This window comes from Aquila chrysaetos, chromosome 2 (assembly GCF_900496995.4).
Source record: "Aquila chrysaetos chrysaetos chromosome 2, bAquChr1.4, whole genome shotgun sequence".
Taxonomy (NCBI): domain Eukaryota; kingdom Metazoa; phylum Chordata; class Aves; order Accipitriformes; family Accipitridae; genus Aquila; species Aquila chrysaetos.
Window position 1 is genome coordinate 9,289,649 of NC_044005.1, and position 20,556 is coordinate 9,310,204.

At 40.3% G+C, this 20,556-nt stretch overlaps 1 protein-coding gene across 3 annotated transcripts in view; it reads left to right on the forward strand.

Annotated features, from left to right (window-relative positions):
* The window catches only part of BRF1 (BRF1 RNA polymerase III transcription initiation factor subunit), a 177,126-nt gene that overhangs the window by 38,434 nt on the left and 118,136 nt on the right, over positions 1-20,556 (forward strand). For 2 of the 3 annotated variants that reach the window (XM_030033144.2, XM_030033139.2), the window contains one exon: positions 7,604-7,777. The exons of the other annotated variant lie outside the window; for it this stretch is intronic. In XM_030033144.2, the coding sequence (XP_029889004.1) occupies positions 7,604-7,777 (174 nt within the window). The remainder of the gene's footprint in view (positions 1-7,603; positions 7,778-20,556) is intronic. 3 annotated transcript variants of the gene reach the window in all.

The following is a 20,556-nucleotide window of genomic DNA, read 5'->3' on the forward strand; positions in this document are numbered from 1 at the left end:
AGCGGGAAAGTTATGTGGGCGCTTTATTTTGAGGGAATGAATACTTTCAGAAGTACAGATAAGTGCTGGGAAGAGATGTTAACAGCAGATTTTCTAGGTGAAAGAAAAGTAGCTTAGTATCAAATATTTAAGAAGTGGTCGGAGTAGTGACCACTATCTGGATTTTTAAGCTATCAATCTTAAAGATGCATGCAAGTTCTCTTTAGCTGAATGAATGAATGAACATTTGACATGCAATGGAAGGGCCTTACCAGGAGAGACAGGGAGCTGCACCTGGTAGTTGGGGCGCTCTCATGGGAGGCAAAATGGATGGGTTGGATTGTTGTCAGCAGGCAGAGAAATTGAATACAGCTCTCTGTGCTGAGATAGTCTGGTTCTGGCCCTAAGAAGATAAAGTGGAGGCATCAATCCTTCAGTAAACAGGTCTGGATTAAGTCTTTTTTTATTTCACAAGGTTATTTTTAACAAGGATCAGTTTACTGGTTTGATTTTTGTGTGCATCCCCACAAACAGTTGTGCTGGCGCAGCTGGTGGAATATCACAGGGAAAGGGGCAGGAACTGTTTTACTCTGCTGAGATAACAGGAACAGAGCATACCCTTGGGCAGTCCCCAAAGCAGGTCTGCCAGGTGACGCAGGCACAGGGGTGCATCAGTTGGAGGGGAGCTGAGTGTGCACGGACTCCAGGTTGCTCAGTCCTGGGACTGACACATCCCGTGGAGGAACTGGGGAGTTCTTGTGTGGGACAGCATGGGTCTGGGGACGTGGAGTGCACCCACAGTTAGGTGGTGGCAAAGTGGGGATTTGGGGCTAGGCTGAAGATAGGCAGGGTATGGGAATGAAGCCAGCATGTTTATCACTTTCCTCATAGGCAATTAGGTGTTACTGGGAATAACTCTTGGCTATGCTTAATAAAATTAAAGTTGTTATTGTGCTGTGTCAGCACTGCTGTAATGTCCTGCCGTGCTTCTACTTTTACTGTTCATCGGCCTTTTTCATTACAGGCTCGCGGAGATAAAGCTGCTTCTCATTCACGGTATTGTGCGTGTTGCTGGAAATGCTCGGTGTGATCGCTACAGCCATCGCCTTGGTTTCCTCCCTGCCTTCCCCCATTGTTTGGGCTTTAAATGTTTTCTTGTCTTTGATCATGGGACTCTACCCTTGATTAGGCTTCTGGGACCAGCCTTCATAAGAGTAGCCCTACTGATACTCCAGGACTTTCCCTGTTGTGGCTTTGTTTGTTTTACTTATTTGTAATACAAATAACATAGAAGCCTGGCATGGAGCAAAGAGCAGGAAATTCATTCAGGCTTTGAGCTGGGACTTGCTGAAATTGAAAGATATGACAAAGCATGCAGGGATGTCCACACATAAAAACTGCTTGGGGGGGGGGCGGGGAGGAGTTCTTTTGCGGAGCCTTTTCAAAGAAAGAAAAGGAGTGAAAACCCAAATGCAGAATAAAGTCTGCGCATAAAATTTAGTCAGTAAAGTAATTCAAATTCTGGAAATGAATACCCAAGCAAAACCCATCCAAAATGCTTCCTTTAATAGAATCTAGTGTTTGTTACCATAACAATCCTTTTTGCAAAAAAAGGATTAGTGCTGTTAACATGACTCCATTGCCTGATTCAGGTAGTGCTAGTTTCCAGGCCCCCTCGAGCAAATTGCAGAAAGGGGGGAAAATCTGTATGCCTGGATTTTGATGATGCAGTTTAGTATTGTAATAACAATTCATTTAAGCTCTGGCTGTGTACTGCTTGTCATTTCCCTGGAAACTTACGCTTCCTACTGAAAAGTACTACTTTGAAATAGCAGTGTTACAGTCTCTGTCAGTCTGAGGGGAGGGTTGCAGATGAGCAGGCAGAAGCCAGATGAGAGTAATATATAGCTGTAGCTGGTTGACATTACTGACTTTTAAGGGATCCAAAAAAAGGTATGATTCCTCTTGAATAGGGGAAGAGAACAAGATGTTTCTGTAGTAACGAGATCATAAAAGAAAGAAAATTGCTTGTAAAGAATGGGTCTGATTTTCCCCCCTTTTCTATTTTGCTTCTATTATAACTTAAGCTGCAGTTTTGCTATCAACTGCCTGTTGTGTAAGCTTTTAATATTACCAAGATTTTCTGCAAATCTATTTTTGAGACAGTGATTGCTAGCCTACACATTTCTTTTGTAATAACCACTGTTTCCTCCATCAGAAGAATAGAAATTTTCTGAAATAAAAGGATAGTAGCATTCAGCGGTCTTATGTGCCAGTTCAAAGCGTTGAGGTTGGCATTGGTTGAGAAGATGATGGTGTTTCTTTCAGCACGCTGGGAGTAGATGGGTAGAAACACTTTTTTTACTAGGCTTGGAACTAAAAACTGAAAAGGGTCTTTTGTTTTTAGATGCAGATTCAGGAGCGTGATAAACTTTAGTACTTGGTAGCCTGGGAACTTGATTTTGTGTACTGCTTACAGAAGTGCAAGCTTCTCTTCACCTCCCCCCCCCCCCCCCCCCCGCTGCCCCCCTGCCCTTGCTTTCCCCTCCACCCCAATGGTATGATGAGCCTTTGAGAAATAAATGGAAACTGCCTGGTATGTGTCCTATATGTTGTGAAATTTCTGTAGTTTATAGACTTTTGTTCTTTTGCTCTTTAAAGGAGAAAAATTTAATGTTTTACTGGTGAGGGAAGGGGGAGGATTTTTGTAACCTTGCTGATGAGCTTCTCCTGCCTTTTTAAAAAGACACTATTCCTTGTCCTTTTCCCAAAGATACTTAGACAGCACTTTAATGCTATCACTAAATTGCAAGGGCAGCATGAAATGTAAACTTTGACCTTAAAGGCTCTATTTATTTTGATTTAAAAAAAGAATCCCAGGATCTGTCAAAAACCTGTAAGGCCCAAAAGAGGCAACTCTTTTTGCAAGTTACTAATAAAAGATGAACCTACTGAGAGACTTGTTTTACCCCTGTATATTTTGTTTATATGTTGTACTCTCACCTAGTAATTTAGAAAAAAATGCAATACTTATTTCTGACTGTTCCACATAATGATATTCTTTTATAGTACTGAGATAGTAGTAAGTTTTTAGAGTAGTGTCCCACTCAAACTTTTTAAAAAAACTGTTCTACTGCATAAAATGGATCAGAAAGTCAGAAAGCTGTTGTCCTGAGTTTTGTTTTATAACCCAGAGCACGACAGGGTTTAAAGGTGTGGCAGGTCTTTTCTTTTTATTTTCTTTTCTATCCAGTAGAGCAGCTCAATTCATATGAGTTTGTAACACTGTGATGTAATTCGGTGAATACGGAGTTGAGCAGATTACTAATAAATTGCTTTGTAATGTTGGATATTCCCACTGTTTTGGCTGAGATCATAAGGCTTGTTGCATTCTTCCAGATAGCTGGACCAGCTCACTGCACACTGGGACCATATGGTCAAACTGGCGGAAAGGGCATTAGCCAGCCATTTGGGCTGATTGAAGCCATGCTGGTAGTCTAGAGCAAATGATAGAGACAGTCAGGAGATAAACAGCAAATGGAAGGTTATAAAATGCCACCCAGCTAGCAAGGAGCAGTGGGAGTGGGAGTACGTTCAAGGGCTGATAGACACAATGCGGTATTGTAGGTTTGCTGGAGGGAATTGTTCATCTTCCCAGCCCTGTAGCTTGGCAGCTGCTCTGCAGCTCCTCCCTGCACTGGCCATACTGCTGGGGGAGCAGTCACTCATGTTAAGAAGGTATCTGAATGCTTAGCAAGGTTTGTGGCTACCATTGCACAGTTAGGAGGACTTTTCATGATGAGGACTGGCAGTATGAATTGGGTATTTGGTCTCTGTTCGTGTTTGTCAACAGTAACTGGAGCATTGGATAGAGAATTTATTTTGATCAGTTATTTTCTTATGCCCAGTTTCTCTAAGTATGAACATCTGTTCTTCAGATACCAACAGATTAAGTTGCTGTATTTATAGTTAAATATTATGGAGACACATTTTTCAACTCTGGAAATATCAGATTGGTGAGATTGGCAGAAAAGGTTGGAAGTCACAAAATTACATACTTTTGATTGTCATCTGACTGGGATGAGGGCACTGTACAACAGTTTGGTACTGTACTGCGGTACTGGGCCAGTAGCCATTTAGTTGATACCTGCCTTTTCTCGAAGTTACCTTTTGAATGGAGATGCTTCTTGCATCTGTGGAGGAGCCAGAAGGACTAGTATCTTGTGTTCCCTGTGGAGAAATCTAGAAGCATGATTGCTAATGCTAGCTTTTCCAGCTTTTTTTTTTTTTTTTTTTTTTTTTAGTGTTACATAAGATACCAGAAAAAAAGAATTTTGTTGTCATGTTAAATTCAAGGGGCGGGGGTGGTGGTGGAACAAGAACAAAGCTTTTCATCTTTCTTTAGTAAATAGGAAACTGGTTACAGAATGTAAGTATCTTAGATGATGCTATAAACAGTACATTTTTTTCTCTCTTGTAACAGATAAGGACAAAACCAAGTTAGTTATCAAGATGCACATAATTTCTAAGACACTTCTTGTCCTGGGTTAAGTTGTTCATTTTGGGGATCAATGGCAGTGTAACAGTTGCCTTATTTTTCCACAAACTGTATGACTGACATAATACTACAAAGCAGCTTTGAGGGAGTACTAGCACACAGAATTAAAGCCTTCACTGGTCTGCTGAAGGTTGAGTAAAACATTCAAAGAAATAGCATTTCCTAAGTGGACAAGCATCTTTCTGTGCTCTTAGATCTCTTTGGTATTTGTCAGTAGACAATGACTGGTCACCCCTAAAGTAATTGCATTTTAAAATATTGATGCTGGATGAGGAGCTCAGCTAAAAAAGCGTATATTACTCAAACAAGCATGCTGTTTACCTAGGATGGAGTATGATGAATTGTATTTCAACATTTGAAATTAAGAAAAGGTTAAATACTCAGAGAATATTAATAGTAGCTTGGGGATGGGACCAGCTCAGTGGGAAGAATAGCTTATGAAAGAAATGAATTTCAAATATCTTCCTCAATACGATTTTTTTCTCTTCTGGTGTGTTCGTTGTTTCTGAAGTGCCCTCTGAGGTGTGGAGCCCTGAATGAGAGTGGTGTTCTTGACAGAAGGATTATCTCATAACGGGGACAGGCCAGGGGAGTCCCATGGTTGGTTGTCCTGTTCTTACTTTGCATCTCCAGCTCATTTGGGCTGTTCTCTTGTGTGTGCCCAGGACCACATCAAATGCTGCTGTGCTGGTGGCATGGGAAGCTTCCTCATCACTTCTTCTTGCTTGGTGGCTTGCACCAACCTGGTCCTTGTGGAGCCAGGTGGGCCCTGCGTACTGGTTCCACCAGCAGCCCAAGAAGCATTCAGGAATGCATGTGGCTCTTTCTTGGCATAGGAGCCACTGTTCTCTTTATGTTTTTAGAAAAGCTTTACTTAAAAGAAAAATGGAGACAACACTTAAAACTGTTGAAGTTGTTTCTTGTTATCAGCTGCCTTTGTGACTTTGAGGACATTGAATTGGACCATCTTACTTAAAGGGAATGCTGCGCACTTGCTGCTGCAGTGATTCCAGTCTGGATCTCCCTGTAGCTGAGGGAGAGGTACATGGGCATGGGCATGGCTAATTTTTAATTTTTTTTTTTTTTTTAAATGGTGGTACATCTGCATGTAGTACCTAAAATCTCTGCAGACGACAGTTCTTTGTGTCCTCAACTCGAGAGCCGTGTGTGGCAAAATACGAGCAGATAAAATAGGAAGCTTAGGTGATAGGAAGAGGCAGCTTTCCATAGCCTCGCTGATCCATGCTGGCCTCTGGGGTGGACTTGTTCGGGGAGGGGTTGATCAGGGAAGCTGTTTTGCTGCCACTGCAAAAATGAGTTTTAGTACTCAAGACTAAGTGCATTTTTTTTTTTTTTTTCCCCACAGATGAGTACAAACTGATTCTTAGGGACATAAGTCTTGATCCAGCTTTGGCGTACAGGTTGTAGAGTGTGAAATAAAATTCAGGGGAGGGCGAGTGCTAGTTAGTAGCTTAATTTTGGGGAGATGTAGTATTTTTATTTGAGGCTGGTGAGTGCCAGTCCAGGGCCTGCTGATGGCAGTGGAAAAGCTATTCACTTAATGGGCTTTGGATTACTCTTGAGTAGCTTATTGTACCCACGCCTCCTGCGGAAGGTGACATATCCTTCCTCTGTTGTTACTTCTTCATCCAGATGTGTTACACCTGGTTGACCAGCATGCCTTAAAGGAGATCTTGTTGGTGAGTGCACTAATTGCCACTTGTGCAGGAAGGACAAGCTGTTGCTTTGTGACAGCTCCTGTTTGGCCAGAGTCTCGCTGGCCATGGCTGTGCGTCTGGAGTCACTTTTTATTAAAGCTGAATTGAAGCAGTGTCTTTGGTGGAAGGTTGTTCGGAGGTTAAGCATTTTTACTATGTTATTAGTGATGCTGGTGTAGGGGTTTGCATAAAATTAAGATGAGCAGTCTGTGCAGGTGCTGGTGTTCTAGTAAGCATCGCGTGGTTGCCATCACTTTTTGTGAGTAATGGTGGCTGAGGCACATGGCAGGTGTCGTCCCCCCTTCAGCAAAGCTACTTATGGCATCTCTGAAGGGAACAGACGAGCGTTTCCTGTAAATACATGTACTGGAAACATCTGCCCGGCACATTGAATTAAAGGATTTTTCTTGATGTGCCATCTGACCCCGTATGCTGAGGAACTTCAGTGCTCTGTTTTCCTCATGACTTCCCCCATCTTTTTCTTAAGCTGTCTTTTCGGCACACTCTTCCGAAGCTGGAGCTGTGAGGACAGACCGGACCTCGTTTCCCGCATCTGTCCCAGCAGCTGTACCACTTCCTGCCATGAATCATCTGAAACACACTTTTTAAAAATTGTTTTATTTAAGGGTGAAGGCACATTTGTTTTCCTGAAGCCACAAACTAATCTCTGCAGTCTGGCAGCCAAGCCTTAAATGAAGGCTCGGGTGCGAAAGTGTTCGGAGGAAGGAAGTGCCTCCCATCGGTGGTGATCACGGGCAAGTCGGAGCAGAGCTGCTTTCCTTGTGGGCTTTGGTTGTGGTCAGAGGAACTGCAAACTTCATCACTTCTTGGAGAGCCGCAACAAAACGTCTCCTCTGTTTGCACGTCAGTGTCAAATACGCCATGACCTCCGGTTTTTAGAAGTTCATCGCTACAGCTAACCAAGTGCTAACTGTCAAACGATGTTAAGGGAGGGGGGGCATAATCTTTTGTCTGAGCAGTCTTGGCTATGTTTTGGATCCTCTCTGGGGCAGATGTTTGCGGCTTTGTTTTCCAGGGCTCATTGATTGCATGTATTTCAATTCTAGCAGTCCAAAATGAGGCCTTTTTTTGTCCTGAGGAGCTGAGGATATATAGTTCCTGAAACTTGAGAGGTTATTGTATTTCACACAGAGATGAAATTCAAAATCCACCCCCTCAGTTTTGTCTTTAAAAAAAAGAAAAAAAAGAAAAAACAAAAAAACCCAAAAAACCAAACCAAAAAAAACCCCTCAAAAACCCCAACCCAAAAGCACGTTAACTATAAAGTTGTTAAGCATTTTCTTTTTTGTTTTTTTTTTTTTTTTTTCCCCCTTGTTAATTTTTCTAGGGAAACGTCAGATTCACCACTTGGGAAACCAGCTTCAACTCAATCAACATTGTCTGGATACTGCCTTTAATTTTTTCAAGATGGCTGTGAGCAAACACCTAACCCGGGGGAGAAAGATGACCCACGTAATTGCTGCATGTCTCTACCTGGTGTGTAGGACAGAAGGAACTCCTCGTATCCTTTTGCATTTAAAAAATAAAAATAAATAAATAAAAGACATACTTTTAGAAAGTCAACTATCCCAGTTAGACCTTGTTCCAAAATTTGAAAAGGTAAGTGTTTAGGAGCTGACTTTGTCACTGTTGGTTTTCTATAATGAAGTGAATAGGAGTTTTTCTTGTGGTTCAAGTAAAATTTTTCCCTTTCTAAATGTATAATACTTAGTATTTACAAGAAGCTATAGAGTCACTCTGCCTCCCATCTATAACTCTGAATTTCTTCTTTCTCAACATTTTCTTGTAGTATAAAATCGCACTTTTCCTGTGCCTTGCTAGGGATTACTTGTTTGTGGTGCATTTTATTTGTTTGTTTTGTTTTTCTTTTTTTAAAACAAATGAATATTAACCCCAAGTCTCCTGCAGTGTCAGCATTAAAGATTAGCGTTCAGTGAGTTTTCCATCAAGTTATTTGGATTTCCTTCTTTTAATGATTGCTGGAAGGTCAGTATCCCTCCCGTTTCAGTTTTGAGGAAAAAGGCCTTTGATAAATTCTGAAATTTGCTCAAAGATTATACAGGAAATCAGTGGCTGGAGGTGGGACTGCACACAGGCCAGATTTGCAAATGGGTACTCCTTGCTCTACACCATCCCTATTTTTGTTTAGTAGAACTTCATTAAAATCCATGTAAACTTTAAATACTGATGACCATCCCAATTTATTTGTTGTATATATTTTTATTTCTTTTATGTTGTGTTTCAGTTGCTGGAATTTGGAGTTTAGTATCAAACAATTACTTCTGTGTTACTTTAGTTCTTTTCTACTTCAAAGCAGTGTGTACACATCAGTATTCTATTTGATTTGATGCTTTTTCTAAATTGCTGTTCTCATTCTATATTTTAGCAGTTGAACAGCTTAGCTTTCCTTTTAAGATTGAGATTATTGGTTTTTTTAGTTTCAGAAACTACATTCATTATTCTAAAATTAGTGCTTTCTGATAGTGTTGTAGTCATTGCATTTGCATGTTTAAAAAATGTGGTTTTGCAGGAATAATGGAATTAAAAGGAGGGCTTGCCTATTACACTGGTCTCTTCTAATGTAAAGTCTCTGAACTTTTGAACAGTATAACTCTATCATTACCATAAAGACAGTGTTGATTTAAAAGCATTACCAATATTTTTTTATGCCTGTGTCACATTTTTAAAGTAATTTATTTACAGTCGTTATTTGATACTACTGAATGGTAGTCTAGCCATAATATGCAAACCCATTTTTCCCCACTGGTAGTGATAAAAAAACATTCGAAGCAGTATAAGCTGTAAGAAGCAAATAGGTATGTTGTAATGTAGCAGCCATCTGTGCAGCAAGTGTGGCTAACTTTTCTAGCAAACAAACAAAAAAAATCCATTGCTTCTTTTATATCCTTCTTTAAAGTATTACAGCATGTATCTTGGTTATATGCAAGATGTATTGGTCTAGTTGACACTTCATAAATACCTAAATTCATTTCCCAACTTTTTTCATTAAATGGAGATAATATCCCATGTGATACTGCACGTAATATACTAGGAGTAAAGTACGAATAAGACTGCAAAGATGGGCTCTGTCTTTCTATATCAATATCACAAAGCACTCCATCTTCATTTGCACGGTTACTGTGCTACCTGGGAATCAAGAAGCGGTAGTGCATGACTGTATGGCCCAATTTGTTAGTGTTGATTTTTTTAAAAATCCATTAGAGAAACTTAATTTTGTAGTTGATAGTAAGAATTTAACTGTGTTACTTCAGGAGAGTGAGTTCAGCTTCTGCCTGTGTTCTGCTGGTTTGTTGTTGTTTTTTGTTTGTTGTTGTGTGTTTTTGGGTTTTTTTTTTTTTTGGTTTTTTTTTTAGCATTTAAAGTCCAGTGTAGTTTGAAAAACAAACCCCAAATAAATTATGGATTCTGAACATTGAAATATAAGTTTCTTTTCTGGTATCTTACCCTTTCATTAGAAACTTGAAAACCTGAGAGCCACAGGTGCATATTGCTGACCTTTGAAATTAAAATACGTTCAAGCCTCCATAGATTAATTATTATGATCATTATCAGTGTGCAATATTTGTTTCCAGCCTAGATCTGGCAATATAGGAATGTGCTACAGGAGGCAGGCGTGTTCCCCACGGCCTTTGGTCCAGAGGGACCAAGAGCAGGTGTAGAGGATGGCCATGTGACAAGATGCTTTAGCAAGAATGAAGATGCACATTCAGGGTAAAAAGCTTGCAGTTGATTTTGGTCTTCTGGAGAAGCCAGCAGAGGATGGCATGCAAAGAGGAGAAATATGCTGTATAATATACTGTACAAAGGACATACAGTATTTGTAACACATGAAGATTTATGTACACTCCTAAGTAGATTTACTGAGTTTAAAGTGTTCACTGTCATTGTGTTGGTTATAGAACTCTTATGAAGAAACCTGGGAGAAATTTAGAAAAGGAAGTTAAAGACTGAAGATCGGTGAACGTATTTTAGAGGAAAGAGATAACATGGAAGAAGTAGTGAAGGGCAGCAGCATACTCGGAGCTCAAAGGCAGCACCTTGGTTTTGTTTTTTTCCCAAATGAATTAGTGGAGTGACTCGGGAGTCATAGAGGCAAGAGGCGTTATCTGGGAACAGATTAGTCTCTGAAATAAAAGGCAACAAGTTTCTTAAAAAGTGTTATGGTAGAAGGAGCAAAGTATGTATGTGGCCTGGAGAGGTACAGGAGCAGATGTACTGGGATGTAGTCAGGGGCTGAAGCGGCAAGAAATGTTGTATTCTCTCCGGTGGCAGAACGAAAGGAGTGGGAAGCATTTGGAGAGGGAAAACAGGATTTAATTGTGTCTGCATTGAGTTCAGTTTGAGGGAGTGGAATGTATTTATCTGACATGGATATCTGCTTATTCTTCGTTTTTCATAATGTACATGTCGCCAGTGAGCCTCTGTGAAAATGTGAGGAAAATTGTAGCCAAGTCTACTGATGCAGTCTGAATTATGCCTGAATGAACCTCGGCCTGAAATAGGAAAACATTAAGTTCTCCTTGGTTCTTATGCGTTGTTTCGTTAATGAAAAAATGCAAAATATTCCAGTAACACAATTTTTTTTTAATCTGAAGAAATAGTTCTAGAACTTAGAGAACATAAAATTTTATTTATCTAAAGTGCAGCTTTTATTTATAGTTCTTTAGAAAGTGTAATATATTGTTTGAGATCTGAATTGAATTTACATCAGTTTATGTTTTTTATTAGCTTATTTGACACAAAACCCTACAATACAGGAACTTTGACATAGCTTTTCATCTGCCTTGCTTATATTACTTGTCAGCATTAATGTTTTAAAGGGAAGATGGCTTACTAGCTATTTGCTGAATTTGGGAGGTGTTTCATCCTTTTGATGAGCTAGCTATAAAAACTTAAATTCTCTTTATAAAATGTGTCTATATTATCAGTGTCAGAAGTAAACGTATAATGCAAAAAATACACCTAAAGAAGATAGTGATTTTTAAATCCTCAGGCTTGATGGAACCAGTTGTCCTCCTTCCAGGGGCTGAGTGATGCTGAGCATTTCCAGTGACATCCGACTTCAGCTGGCACTGCCAGCACTCTGGGCATTTCAGACTCTGGCTCCTAATTTATTTCTTGGAATAGTAACAGTCCTCAGTTGTTTCTCTTTAATGTTTTGAACAGCTTTTCCACCCCTACATATATTTGAATGGAAACAAAGGGCTCTTTAGCTGGTCCTGCCTTCCTGAGAGAGAGAACTTGGGAAGAGCTGGGCAGGGTGTTTGAGTGACTTACGGGCTCGGCTGTAACCTGTGGCTGCCCTAGGGTCACTCGGGAACAACGAGAGCCTGGCCAGGATTTTTCAGGTGGGATATCGGTTTGTTTTAATCAAGGAACATTTCATTCTGTTTGTAATCCTTTTTATTGTACACAACTGTTAGAAGGATGGTACAACCGTCCACTATTTTGTTTGTAATATTTTCCAATGCTACCACCTGTTGGTTTTTTTTTACAGCAACACTTTACATGGTAAATGTCTTTTATCCCCCCCCACACTCGCCTTTTTTATTTTATTTATTTATTTTCCTTTGAAGCTCTCTGGAAAATGCACCCTTAGTTGTAAACCAAACCCTGTCTTGTTAAAGCTTAGTAAATAAAACTTCTTCCACATGAGAAGAGTCCTTGAAATTTCTCTCATCAACTATCTTGTGTAAATATCCCTCTGTTTGCCTCTGGAGGTAAATTCAGGGCAGGTTTTTTCCCCTCCAGTAAAGCTGATCAGTCTTGACGTCGGGGGGCTTGCTGAGCCCTTTCCACCACCTGGGACTGGGTCAGCCTCCTGAGACTGAGGTTGCCCAAGTTATTCAGGTGGTCTTCAGCAGCTTTGTGTGTAGTCAGAGAAAAGAGATGGGGTTCTCCTGGGGTCAGTCCAAGGCAGCCAAGTGAGGCCTCTCTTCCGAGTTGTTTGCAGAAGAACCTTTCTGCTAAATGTCTAAGAAAAATAACCTCTTCAGTTTGAGCATTGGGAGCAGAAGGATGACAGGAGAAAGTTTGGTGCCTTGGGTGTCTTTTACATGTAAACTTGTGCTGGCTGGGAAAGCATAAGGCGCTTTTCCTCCCCTGCTTCCTCTGCCCTGTGAACCTCCCTCTTCTTTGAGGGAAGATCACAAAGGCATTGCAGGATCCCAGCAGGCAAGAAGGATTTGGAAAAAAAAAAATGGGCATCTCCTCACTGAATGGGGCAGTACTTTGTTATTTCCTATTTGTCTGCAGTACTTGTACTTTATTGCCAAGCTGTTTGAATGCCTCCTGGTTTAATGTGTTTATTTTCATATCACAGTAAGGGAAGTTGAGAGTATTTATCTTCATTTCCAGGTGCAGAACTGAGGCTAAGTGACACATTCAAAGTTAACCAGAAAATCTGTGATGGAGTAAGGAACTGGTCTCTCTAATCCTAGATTAGGCAGCAGCTACTGAGCCTTTCTGCCTTGTTGGTCTTTGCAAGAGAAGTTCAGCTAATTTCCTCTCAAGCATTAGCAGGCTCTGTTGGCTTCCATACTGTACTGGGAAGCTTTGTATAACCTCACCATGAGAGCCTTTGATGGATACATTCTTTGTTTCCCTACTAACACTTAAAGGTCTATCATTGCAAGGAAAAGGGCAATACTTCCTTTTTTATTAGAAATGAAAAAGTAGATCTCCAGCAATCTTTTGACCTCTACTGAAACTTCCTGGAGCCAGCAGGCCCAAGTGTTCCCAATTAAAAAGTTAACTTTTGAAATTAGGCTTTAATCAACAAAATTTTAGAGGTCTAGTTAGGGAAGTTAATAAAACCAGTTTCTGTTTCTCTTTGGTTAAGGACTTTCTTTTTAGTAACTGACCTTTTACTTTTGATTAAATACAGTTGCATTCAAAATGTGTTTTGTTCAAGGGGTGAGTGTGACAAGGACATAAGAGATTAGAAATGGATTTTAAATTGCACAGTTAAAAAAATATATAATATTTACAAAAGCAAATTATTTCATTTCACTAGATTTTGGTTTTTTTTTTTTTTTTGTTACATGTGTGGTAAAGGATGCTAAGATCTCATTTCACAGAAAGTTGAGTAGAACAGAATGTTTTCAGTTGGAGGGGAGCTCGATTGGAGGCACTATTGCCTAGTCCAACTGCCTGACCATTTCAGGGCTGGCCAAAAGTTAAAGCATGTTATTAAGGGCATTGTCTAAATGCCTCTTAAACGCTGAGAGGCATGGGGCATCAACCACCTCTCTAGGAAGGCTGTTCCAGTGTTTGACCACACTCTTGGTAAAGAAATGCTTCCTAATGAAGCATTTGCTTTGACTTGAAGTCTTGGAAAAGCCTTGTCCACTTGATTTCAAAATGAAGTTTTAAAATTAGCATGCTTTTGAGTGGATGGATTTTAGCTGGGAGAGTTTCAATCTACTAATAAAAAACTGACACCTTAAATAGGGTGTGGCTAATGTTGCCCCATGTTATTTGCATCTATTTCCAAATAGTTTGTGCATTTTGATAGTGCTCGGCTTGTGTGATCATTCCTATTTGGTACCGCAGGAGAAAATGCTGGAGATGTAGGGAAGAGGGCAGCCAGGGACAGCAATAGAAATTTAATTTCTGTACCTCAATTTCTTCCCGTCTCCTGCTCCTCCAGCCAGGGTTTGGACTGCTGAATTTCAACAGCAGGGCTCATGACCTGAAGCCAGCATATGCCGTCTCCTTTTCCATGGAGTGAAGGAGAATCATTATTTTTCACTCACAGTACTGCCTCGCACTTTTTTGCCATACAAAGAGATATGTATAAAGCAAGTATGTTGCTGAGAGAATGAGGTGTTTCATGTTTCCTGTTGGTGGGAAAGTAAAATTTTCCTCTCCCTGTGCTCGTTGACATTGTACGCTCTGTTGTGTGGCTCTGTTCTCTTCCCCGCTGCATCCCCTTACTGCAAGGGCTGCTCCTGGCTGCTGCCCTGTGCTTCTGGACGGGTGGCAGCAGGGCAGCAAGGCAGGAGGAGTCAGGTCTATGTCACTCTCTGCTATCTTGCCTGGCCTCCAGCTGTATTGCAGAAGAGCATGTGTTTCCCTAGGTCCTGTGTCATATCTGTCAGTCCCCTATGGATGCCTTTGTAGTATCGGAAGTGATTCTGGGTCCTTGAATTGTTCCACTTGAATCTGGTGATTTGCAGTGTCTTTTAAAGAGAATTCCCTCTTGAGAAGAAAATAACCTGAAGCCTTTCAAACTGGTTGTATGGCCCTGCACCTGGGGGACAGGGCTGGGGAGATGGTTAGTGGCCCTCAGGTTCTCCTTTTGCCCATTGGGGGGGAAAGTCATAAACCTTACTTGTACGTGACTCAGATGTGGTAGGAAAACAGTGAGTGTGATTGCTGACTAGCATTATCCTGCAGGGTGTCCTGCTGCTGAGAGTCATTGAAGCTTTCCACAGGGAGACCATAATTTTAATGTGGAGATTCTGTACTTGGGTGATTTTTTTTGTTCCTTTAAGATTCTGAAAATACAAAAGGGGAAGGGAACTTTACATTGTGGTGTGTGTCAACTCAACATCTTACTGTTTAAATCCTTGTGCTAAATGCCCATTATGGATGCTGCAGGGAGGGAGGGGAAAAGCTGCTCTAAGTGCAGTAGTGATAATTGACCCACTTAAGAGAGCTGCTCTAATTTTGCATGTTACAGCATCCTGGAAATTCAGATAAGAATGTTGATCTCTCCAGCTAATAGGATTTCTAAATATATCATGCAAAAGAAGCAGGAGGACTCTAATTTTGCGTGCGTGTGTGTGTTTTCAGGCTAATGTTTTGTTTAAGAATTGCATACTCTGAAAATCTGCTTTTCTGTTAACCTGTTATTAACTCAGGATAAAATAGTATTTGACCTCTGGTGCTGGCAAGGGGAGACCCGGTCCTGCCGCGTTGAATTCGCTGACAAAATTCTCACCAGCTTTTGTGTAGACGAGTGACCAACTTTTTTCCCCTCAGGATGTTGGCACCCAGCAGGTGGCTCAAATTGTCAACTTTTCCATAATGCAGCTTTAAACACAGTATCTGCAGAGATAGAGACGGGGAAAGGGTCACAAGATGGCCTGTTGAGATTACAGATTTTGGCTGGTTTTGATAGCTTTGTTGTATGTTTTCCTCATTTAAGGGAAATTTTGAATAGTAAAGGTCAAAATAATCCTCTTCTGAAATTTGACTGCAGAAATACTTTATTGCTTTACAGAGCAGAGTGTTTCAAGTTCTCTCTAGGCAGTTCTTTCTCAATGATGGGTACGACTGCTGAAAACGATGGGGTTTGTGCTAAATAGAGCTGTTGCACCTAGATTGTTTTAATTTTGGAGATCCTTTGCCCTTGCCCAACATACATTTCTGTGTTCGGACAAAACAAGTTATCACTGTCCCTCTTTGAAAGTAGGGGACAGGCTTTACTCTGTAGGCTTCTGTCTTAGGTCCACTAAAGCCCTTATCACTGTGGGCTTGAATTCCACTGTGGGCAGGTAGAAGTGTTTATTGTTTGGCAGTCCTGTGCTCTGTGTCACCATGTCGGGCCTTGTGTAATGCAGTAGAACAGAAGCATCTGAGCCAGATTTTTAATGCATGTAATAGTGGTCAGTTATTGCATGCATAAAAATAATAAAATTCATTGCATGGTCTGTCCTCTTAGTAATTAAGTTCCAGTTTGGGGTTTCTGAACTGATGAAATGTTCTCATGGTAAAGGCGAAACAACAAAAGAAACAGAAGCAAGGAACAGGAAAGCTATGAAGGCATCAATAATACCAGGATAAAAATACGAGGGGCAGCCCTTGCTTACCAGCAGCACTGAGAGGGGGTGATGCTTTGAAACATGGTGGCAGAGACATGGGAACTAGTGAGGGGAATGAAGGCAGGATGAGTTCTGGGTGATGGATGAGGGGAGGGAAATGTGATGGCAGAGAGGCCTCCTTCCAGTGAAATAAATACAAAGGAAGGACGATAAGGAAGGGGATCACACCTCTGATGTCTTTGACCTTCAGTGATCCTTGCATGCTTGTGAAAATAAATATTTAACAATCTTCTTAAAGCTTGTTTAAAAGAGGAAATGATTAGGCTGGCTCTCTACTTAATTCAGAAGTTTATCTCTGCATCTGAATTTTGGTGCTTATGTCAGCAAAGCCAGCATTATAACTGGGTGGTGTTTTGACCTGATGGGAGCTAATACGTTGCAAACACCAGCTAAATAAAAAAAGTGTGGTTCAGCCGGTCATTGTGTAGCACATTCTTGCTTTTGTTAGAGGATATGCTAGATGTGGTGTGGGATGTGGAGGAGACGCTTCCCCTTCCTTCCCTGCACGCCCACCCTGCTTAAGAAAAGGGAAAAAAAAAAATGCGGGGGGGGGGGGGGGGGAGGAGTGTTACCTGATGCTTTGTTTAAATAAATCCTGGCAGCAAACATGATCAATTATGGTCAATGTTTTTGATCCGGTCATTGAAAAATATTCCTAGTTGTAGCCATCACTAATGTTTTCTGCATTTTAATACTTCAGAAGTCAATTAGAAAATTAAATGCTCTCCTTCATTAAAATAATTTTGAAGATTGTGTATTTGCATTTTAATGCAGAAAGAATGATGCCTTAGAAGACAAATTCATGTTATTAAATAGTTTTAATTAAGATCAGTAAGGCAAAATAAGGTGAATAAAAGCCAGTGCGTTGAGACCTATAAGCACTTCTGTGCTTGCTATCTGCAAATTTTATTTTAGCTTGAGGTCTTCTAAAACTGTGTCCACTTTCATCGTATTCTTAAGTCTTATGCAGCTTTTTTTGTCTAGCACTTTTTGATGTTATAAAAACAAAGCGAAGGTATATCAGAGAAACAATATTACCTTTCAAATTTGTTTTGGAAAAATGGGATTCATTCTCATACCTGGCCTGTCCTCATAACTTGAAAGTCATCTTGATGATGATTTCTTGCATCCTAATAAAGTGTAAGCCTTTTAAAAATTGGTAAAAGTACTTCTCAAGAGCTGTCTTATTTCTTCAGATGTTTGTCACTAGGATTTTGTTTGCATGACAGTCTTCATACATAAACTTCATACTGGAAAAGCTTCTCAGTGAAAGATTTTTAGGATTTTGTAATCTCATGCCAAGTAAAATTTTAAGCTGCACCTTTTCTAACATTTTCACTGTTAGCCTGCCTTTATGGCAAGTCCATGTCCTTCCTTGAAGGCAAAAGAAAATGTCTTTTAAGTTTAATTGCCAGACTGGCTCATTATTGTTGTAAGTACGAATGATGTAATACTCAATCACATGGTGGTATGTCTGCTATTTTCCCCCCTTCAAGAGAGAGAATAATCTTTCCATCTTATCCCGTTTCAGCAGTTTGGGAAAATAGCAGCTTTAAATGAGACCCAAAACAACCAAAATCTTGATTTCTTCCAGAGCTCTGCTTTTGAAGCCAAATGTTCCCTATGCCTTCTTTATTTTGACTTGCTAATTGGAAATAAGATGTTGAAGATAATGTGTGCTTTGAAGCTTGTGTATTGTGTATTTTATTTAGATTTAATCCTTTAAACATTTGACAATAAAACATAAATTGCAGAGCTCTTATCTTTAGATCAGCTGTAAGTGAATCATTTAAGTTTTCAACATCCTTCCAGTTTGGGAGAAACACAGTAGTCTCAGTGATGTTTTGACTGCATGTTTTGGTGAAGTGCTATGAGATTTTCTAATCAGTATTTTTAAATGGAGATATATAACTGTTTCTTCAATGAAGGAGCGGCTTGTCTGCCAAAAATAAAGTCTTAGCTTATGCCTTGACAGGGAGTAGAAATCAGAGTGCTCTTCAGATTCCTTTTGTATTGGTAAGCAGAGAGGAATGGTGAACAATATATTTTATGTTATCGTATATGAACTACTCATGATGGAAAGGAAAGTCTGAAAGAGGGGAACTACATAGACTGAAAAAAAAAATCCTTTTAGTGTGGACAAAAAATTGTGTCTAACTTATAATATGCTAAAATATTTTAATATGAAGAGAAAATTGTGCAGTAAAAATACATATTCAGCAACATGACGTACTAACTGAATTGTGAAAGTCTTTATTACATAAAAAACAGAACTCCAAACAGTGCCTCTGTCTTATTGTCAGGAGAATTTCTCACCTTATCTGTTTTACAGTATTTTTTCCTTCTATAATTGGTCCTTTTAACTTTTTATTGGTCTTGTAGAGAGCCTTTTGGCCTTGCAGTTTCCAAGGGAAAACAAAGTTGTTATTGTCATTTCAGGTACTTTAATGTGTGGCACAATTCTAGGACAAACAAAGAGCTGGTGTTTCAAGTTAGACTCCAGAAAATTCAGGAGGTTACCTGAACTTGCTGGTTTCTGAGAAAGCACCACAGTGTCCTTGCTTTGCAAGGATTTTGTCCCCTTCTAGCTAACTTGCATTAAAAATACGCTTCCCACCACCACCCCTAATGAAGCCATGGCTTCAGAGTGATGAAGTTCTGCCTATTCAGCTCCAAAGGTTGTGAGATTGTAGGTGATTTTCTGTGACTTTTCCTGTTGGGCAAAAGAGCTGGGCTCTCTGAATTGAGAATATTTCTTTTGAAATTTGCCATTGAAATCACCAGTGGACCATCCTTGATCTCCAGGGAAATGAGGAAAGAAATGTAAAATAATTGTAAGTCATCACTGAAGAAGTCGTCTCTTAAAAAAACATCTGGAGGTTTCAGCTGCTGTGTCTCAGTTGGTACCTGAAATCAGAGAACACTATTCTGTACTTATCTAGAGTTGAAAGTTTGGTTTTCCCACATGAGTGCTGTTAACTCTGTAGAATCTAAGTTGAATTTTCTTTTCCATAAGAAAATTTCTGGTCCTTAAAGGATCATTCTTCTAGAGAACGCAACAGATGGACTGCATCTGTGCTGCTGTCTCTGAGGGACTCCCAAATCACTGCATTCTTGTCACATCTGGAGGACCCAGTTCATTGCCAATAATTATTTCCAGCACATATTCAGATTGTAGTTTTTCAGCTGAAAAACATTTTTGTCAACGTTCAGTTTAATATTTGTTATCTTCCACCTAGACTCTAAGCTCTTATGGTGGCAGAGGAAAGCAACTGAAGTATTGGTTGCTGCTGTACTCATTCCTCAGTGTTTGAACTGGTGGCTTCAGTGTCTCAGCTGTTTCTCATAGTCATTCAATGATGAACCAGGAGAATGCTCCAGTCCTTGGTTTTTGCTGATAACATTGGCAGCCCTCCCAGCAGAGCTGTGAACTGGTAACTTTCCTCCTGTTGCAACTGGAGAAGTTGGGAGCACAATCAGGAGCCAAGAACGTTGGCTGAGAGGTAGTATCCAGAACATGAGGACAGCATCAAAAAAAGAAGCTGCAAAAAAAAGTAGCTTGACAGAAGTGTTTCATCACAGCAGTCTTTCCTACTGACAGGTTCTAGGATGGGAGGAAAGAGAATACAGACCATTTTCTACCAGCTCTCCAGCAGTCTCAGAAGGTGTGGTACATACACAGAAATGTTTATATAGGCAATGTATCTGAAGGTGATGAAATATGCAGGAAACAATCCAGAAAGCCTGTGCCCTATGTAGGATTGTAGAACAATTTAGATTGGAAGGGGCCTTTGGAAGTAATTTCTCCAATTCCCTGCTCACATCCTCAGTAGATTGCTGAAGCCCTACTCTCGCTGAGTGTTGGTTGTCTCTAGCAATGGAAATGTCATACTCTCTCTGGATTTTACTACCTTCATGGCAAAGATATTTTTTTTTCTCTAATATCTAATCAGACTTTCTCTTGCTGAAACTTACATCTGTTGACTTTTATTCTGTCTGTGTGTGTCTGAGAAGAATTTGGCTCCATATTCTCTATGCCCCCTCATTAGGTAGTTAAGACAGCATTAGATCTCCTCTAAAGCCTTCTCTTCTCTGGGCTGAGCAAGCCCAGCCATCTCAGCTTTTCCTTGTATATCACATGCTCCAGCCCCTCAACCATCTTAGTGGCCCTCCACTGTAGTTACTCCAGAGTGTTGATGTTGTACTTAAGAACCTAGAGGTGAATATGGCTCTCCAGATGCAGCCTTGTAGGTAGTGAATAGAGAGGAATAAAACACTTCCCTCGACTGCTGGCTGCACTTTTGCTAATACAACTCAGTATGTGTTTGGCCTTTCTTGATGCAAGAGCGTGCTGCTGACTCCTGCTCAACTTGTCCATGGGGACCTCCAGCTCCTTTTGTGCAAGCTGTTCCTTAGCTGGTTAGTCCCA